The sequence below is a fragment of the Aulonocara sp. 'chitande type north' Nkhata Bay genome, linkage group LG8 (assembly GCF_057382095.1).
Source record: "Aulonocara sp. 'chitande type north' Nkhata Bay isolate Kocher_YH1m ecotype deep benthic linkage group LG8, A_spYH_male_GT1.1, whole genome shotgun sequence".
Classification (NCBI taxonomy): Eukaryota; Metazoa; Chordata; class Actinopteri; order Cichliformes; family Cichlidae; genus Aulonocara; species Aulonocara sp. 'chitande type north' Nkhata Bay.
In genome coordinates, this window is record NC_141351.1 from 20531170 (window position 1) to 20537444 (window position 6275).

General features: G+C 37.5%; 1 protein-coding gene across 3 annotated transcripts; it reads left to right on the plus strand.

The window, feature by feature from the left end:
* Window positions 1-1021: 1021 nt before the first annotated feature.
* sgca (sarcoglycan, alpha) lies at window positions 1022-5363 on the plus strand. 3 transcript variants are annotated; one of them, XM_086304812.1, is made up of 11 exons: window positions 1022-1074; window positions 1326-1454; window positions 1549-1697; window positions 2543-2609; window positions 2710-2908; window positions 3076-3244; window positions 3423-3631; window positions 3836-3862; window positions 4064-4237; window positions 4982-5008; window positions 5097-5363. In XM_086304812.1, exons 1-11 carry the CDS (start codon window positions 1038-1040, stop codon window positions 5101-5103), a joined length of 1194 nt encoding a protein of 397 aa, XP_086160938.1. In that variant the 5' UTR covers window positions 1022-1037; the 3' UTR covers window positions 5104-5363. The 3 variants fall into 3 exon arrangements, with proteins under 3 accessions (XP_086160938.1, XP_086160939.1, XP_086160937.1); XM_086304813.1 differs by lacking the exon at window positions 5097-5363 and having other exon boundaries at window positions 4982-5012; XM_086304811.1 differs by lacking the exons at window positions 1022-1074; window positions 5097-5363 and having other exon boundaries at window positions 1232-1454; window positions 4982-5012.
* The last annotated feature ends 912 nt before the right edge of the window (window positions 5364-6275 follow it).

A 6275-nucleotide genomic window follows, 5' to 3' on the forward strand; every position in this document is an offset into this window, starting at 1 on the left:
AAAGGTTTTACACGGTCTTCAAAAAAAGGAATTCACAATTAAGTGGCTTTAAAGTTACTCAGTTATATACCAGTGTCCTCTCTCCTTATTACATCAATTCATCAATTTTCTCTCCATTTGCGGTGTCTAGAGCAGAGGGGGGCAATTAATTTTCCCAAAGGGCCACATGAGAAACTGGGACTGTTTAGAGGGCAGCACCAATAAGCTGAAGTCAATTATATTAATTTTACCTCTTTATCACATTGGTGAGGGACCTCCACAACACACCCAGTTTCTCATGTGACCCCCTTGGGAAATGTAACTGCCCACTGGCCCCATGGTGTAAAACCAATCCTAATTGATAGAGGGTGAAAGGGGGTGTACACTCTGGATATGATGCTAGTCTATGACAGAGCAACCACAGGGAGAGGCATGAACATCCAAACTCCACACAGTAACATGCTGGTTGATCAGAAGGTTCAAATTCCAAAACGAGCTGAGCTGAGTTAAATTTGCATTAAACTCAGTTTATTTATATATATTTTCTCGGTAAGAAAATAATGTGTAAATTTTCTAGAAAAAATGAAAGGTAATAATGGTATTTTTTTTATTAATCATATCGCCCTCATATGAATTGAAAATCTAATCACACACTTTTTGAAATTAAAGAAACAAAATAAACTTTGATAAATATACCTAAAGTGTTAAAACATTAGGTAGCAAAATCACTCTAAGCTTCATTAGCCTATTGCACTATTGCAACAACAGTGTTTGAGACCTAAATATATTAGTGGAGAAATATAAGGCAAATATTAACTACTAAAGGCAAATGGATACATGTGCGAACGTACTGAGCAAAAATGAATGACTGTATATGACTTATATGACTGTATATCAACAAAAAGGACATAAATATCCCTCGAAGGCCTACTGTTCACAGACTCACAGTCACCCTTCCGGATGTTATTAGGTAAGTGAGACAAAAATAGTTTTGACATGTCCTTTGCAGTGACCAAGCCCCTCTCCACTTGGTTCTGTCAATCAAAACCCAAAACAAGATGGCAGGCTGTGGGAGCTGGGTCTTCTTTTTAACAGGCAAGTTCACTCGTAAAATTATTTAGCTTCATCAAAGAACAACTTTCGCTGACCTTCCTCAACATTAATTATCAACTCTGTGTTATTTAGTAAAAACACTCGCCCTTGATATCAGCTTTTAAGGACTGTGCGTAGGATTCTAGCATCAGGATGTGTGTGTTGTCATTTTTTAATGTCAGATTTAAGGTTTTGTTTGCCTTTTTTGACCCTTCTTATAAACTGTCTGGTGTGTTTTTTACACTTCCACACAGTGTGTTCTGCCAGTTTGTTTGAGGCCAGTTCTGACATCAAAGTTACCATTCCTGTGGGGAAGTTTTTTACACATGAACTGTTTAGAGAGACTTTCCAGAACGACTTTGAACCTTTGGGCAAAGTCTACGGTGAGACAGAATGATCTAAATTCAGTTAAAAGGATAAGACATCCACATGTGTTAATGCTGTTTTTCTCTGCTCTTTTTGTGTTTTGCAAATCAGGCATATTGTACAACGACCCCATAATATTTAAGTGCAACAAACAGAATTTCCCAGACCTCCCAGAGTGGTTGCGCTTCACCCAAAGGAACCCCTATGACAACGGCTTCTTGTATGGCACACCAATGTCTCCAGGAAAAAGTATAATTGAGGTGTGAAATCATCATTTACACCAACATTGGCACAATATTCTTCCATGCTGCACATCTAACATTCACCTCTGGCCTTACTTTTGCACATTCTTCTGTCGTGATGGTAGGCCAAACAAAGATAACATTCCAGCGCAGCTACAGTGGAGACAAATATGAAAAATATGCGGCTATCAAAAACAGCTGTCAGGATTTGTTGTCAAATCCCCAGAGACAAAAGCCTTGGGCCTCTTCTCTTCAGCTGCTATTTTGAACCAACGTTAAAAATTCAGGAAGTAAGCTGTCTTTGAAGAAGAAGAGATACAAATGTCAGAAGTAACACTTTAGTTTCAACCAAACAGAATTTATTTCAGTTAGAAAACATGCTAAATTTTTGGTGTAAACACAGAACACAGCTGTATTCTGATTCAAAACTTTTCCCATTGTAACAAACTACACGCCATTTTTTAAGTGCATTAATTTTTTGCTTTTGTTTAAACAGTTCATCCTGTTTTTGTTTTTTTTTCGCTTTTCTTTTTACAGAACAGTGAACATAAAGTATTAAGCAGCTATACAGCAGAAAATGTAAGATATTAAACTAATCTTCACCGCTTTATTTTCTTTATTTTCGTTTTAGTGTAAGTCTTAAATTATTAATATATCTCTAGATATATAATAACGAATTGGTTTTGAAACAGATACTTTTTGTTACTGTAAGCAAAAACGTTTTTCATACACTAATGAGCAGACAGCAGCTAAAGGGAAATTGACAGCAAATGGAAAAGCGGACATTCAAGTTTTGCAAAAAGTGCTCCTGGAATGCATATGAACTGTCATAATCTTAATAATATTACATTTCATTCCGACAGATTTATGCCACCAACCAGCGGAGCTATGACACAGTCAGACACCTTCTCATAATCAAAGTCGTTCCAGGTATTTGCGATGAATCCGTCCCATTACGTTTAAGTCCCAAAATAATAGTTATAATGAATGAGGGTGTGTCAAATGTCGAAACTCGCCGGTGTATTTACAGACAAGATTCTGCCCTATCAAGTCGAAGTCTTCATCAAGCTGAGAGAGATTGAAAAAGTGCTGCCCTCTACTGTTCAGGATGAGATAAAGCAGGATTTGCAGAAGCTGTGGGACACAGAGACCCTGGAAATGATCAACATCACCAACGCCCTCGATCGTGGTGGCAGAGTTCCACTCCCTCTTGCAGGGCACTTTGAAGGGTAAACTTAGATCTGTACATTCTTATACATACTGGGTTTATTTAAAATTATGTTTTTTTTAGTACTACTACTTAAGTTTGTTGTATTTTATTAGCACCGTGTTTGCTGCTGTAACAGAACTTGCTTTGGAAAAAAATGCATATTTAGTCAAATTTGATTTGTGACAGTGTGTATGTGAAGGTAGGGTCAGAGGAGCATTTCTCCAAATGTCTCCTGAGGGTGCTGACACCGGAGAACAAAAAGCAGTGCAAGGAAGAGGCCAAAATCAAAGTCCCTGGAGAATGCCACTTCTGCATAAATCCAAGCAACTGTATCACCTGGTGCAAGACGGAGCTGGTGAGGCCAGAAAAGATGCACACCCAAGAAGGAACATATATATAAATATATATGATCAAAGCCTCAATTGATTATTTCATTTTGTCTCATTAACTACTAAGCAGAAGCAAACAGCATAAAGCTGTTTATCTCATCTGCTGCTCTGTGCTTCATTTTAATGCTCTTCCTCCTCCTGCAGTTTGATCTGACAAAGATGAAGCCGAAGCCACCTGCTCCCACTATGGGTTCAGGGATTTTGGAGGCTGGAGAGGACTTCAAACCTCTGGAGTCTCCCCCAAACAGAGACTATTTCCCAGACTACATCGTGACAGTGATTGTGCCCCTGATCCTCGCCATCATCCTGTTTCTGCTGCTGGCTTACATCATGTTTGGCAGAAGGGAAGGAATGTATGTATCTAATTTTAAATCTAATCTCTGAATAAATATATAAAGGCTTTGGATGCCAAACTATATTTTTCCCTCTTCCCTCTACTGGGATTTTATGTAGTCATCCAAGTGGGATAAATTCCACCAAGGATGGGAATCTATTTAAACATATTTAGACTTTTGATTGATCCAATATTAAACGGATATTTTACTCTTTTTCTATAGTGGCAAAAGGAATGCAAGAACAAACCAGTAAGTACTTTGTTTATAACAGATTTTGAAACCTGATTGTTGTCTTTCAATTTAAAACATGATCTGATGGTTAACTTTTTACTACCAGTCAGCTAAGACAGCATTATAAGTGATATTTCACAGAATGAATCTGAAATATAGTGCAGCAAAAATATTTCCAAGTTTGCAGAAAAAAAAATCTGTATGTGATGTGTGCTGCAGAATTCAGCTGTACCACCACTACACCATCCATGAGAACACTGACGAGCTGAGGACCATGGCTGGAAACAGAGGGGTGCCTCCACCCCTCTCCACACTGCCCATGTTTAACAGCCGGACTGGAGACAGGGCCTCCCCGCTGCAGTCTGACAGCATCCCACTCATCATGGCCCAACAGTAAGCACCACACCCATTAATTCCTATCAGTTATGTGCACTGAGCTGCCAGTCTATTAGGTACACAATAAGAACCTAATGTAACACCACTCTAATGTTGCTCTGATGATGCACTGGGTTGTTCTGATCAGGTATGCTTCTCCTGTCATTTTCCAAATAGTATCGCAGGGTGGAAATTTGACAGCACTTTTCTATTTTCTCAGTTCTTTCAATTTTGCAAACACCACTTGTTGAAACGCATCCCCAAACCTGCTGTTTCTTTCAGGTCATGTGTAAGTTCTTTGCTAGATTTCCAAAAAGATCACTTTAAATATTTACAAAAACATCTTCCTCCTCAGAAGCAATACATACTGTATGTATATGAGGGGTGACTCAAGTCTTTTGCTCAGTATTGTAAAACAAAGGAAGCTTATAATAAGTTACATCAAAAGTCATTCTTGTGTCCATGAATCAACACCATTTCAATAGAAATTGTAACCAAACAGCCGTCACAAATTACCAAATGAAAATCTACATACTCAAATATGTTTGTATGACCAGCAGTTTACAATCTGAAGTATTTTGTTTATGAGAGTATAGCATATAAAGAATAAGTACTAACATCTCATCACACCTGCCATCTGCTGTTGGTGAAGTTAGTGTCACTATTACTGCTGTGTTGCATGAGTTATTCTCCAACAGTTGTAATAAATCATAATAAATAAAGTAGTTTTTAATTGTATTTATTTTCTTACTCTCTTGGTAGAGATCCATACAGTGACACACTGCCCAGGTAAGCCCATTCACAGGATTCTCCTCCGCATTGATTCTGCTCGGTGTTGCTGATTATTCTAAGAATATTTTTTTGTGTGTGTTTACAGGAAGTGAGAGCAGCGATGGATAAGATATAACACATGGAGTATTATTAATAACCTCTCTGAGACACAGTTTGTGGATTATATTTGCATTTGGATATTATAATTTCTTCCTGTTTGGGTTCCATTAAAGTAAATGAATAGTATACTAATAGCTCAGATGTTGTGTATATCAAACTAATTATTGTCGCACGTTGTAAACTAATACATGGGTCATTTTATAAACACTGAAGCATGTTTTGTGGATTCAATATTTCTTTGGTTCATAAAATATTTTGTTTATATTTATTAATTTCTTAAAGGGTATGTGATGACTAGTTGGACAAACTTTGGAAGAAATCCATTTGATTTGGTTAACCCAGGCTGCTAAAAATGTATATTATATGAATTATTATTCATTCACGTATTATTATATTCCAGCAAAAAATCATGTTCTTACTCTGGCATGTTCTATGACTGACCTGAAAGATGCTCAATATCCATTCTTTATATTCATCTTATCCTTCTTTAGTGGTAATACAATAAAAAATAAGAAGGGACAGCTTCAGTTTAGATATGCTTTTAAACACAGGTTGTACATGCAGTAGATGTCAGGCAGAGGTAGGGTTTGAAAGTTGGCATTCAGCACCTGCAGCACGCATGCTCTGCTTTATGAGCTCAAAGTAGAAATGCTTTGTTTACACTTTGCTTTAGAGAATCAGCAGCTGTAGCATTAAGGGAGCTAGAAAGGATAAAGATGAGCTCAAATGTATGTTTAATTTGGATCTGTGTGTATGCTGTATATACAAAAAAAAACCAGGATATTTTTTTATTCTTATTTCTTACTATAGTTTTGTATACACTCACTGGACATTTTATTAGTTACACCTTCATAATACTGGTTTGGTGTCCCTTTTGCCTTCAGAACTGCCTCAATTCTTAATGGCATAGGTTCAACAAGGTGCTGGAAATATTCCTCAGAGATTTGGATCCATGTTAACATGATAGCATCACACAGTTGCTGCAGATTTGTTGGCTTTACTTCCAGGATGTGAATGTCTACATCCCAAAGGTGCTCTCTTGGATTACGTTCAGGTAACTGTGGAGGCCGTTTGAGTACCAATGAAGTCATGTTCAAGAAATCAGTTTGAGGAGATCAGAGCAACTGTGACATGGTGTGTGATATCCTGCTGGAAGACACTGGGG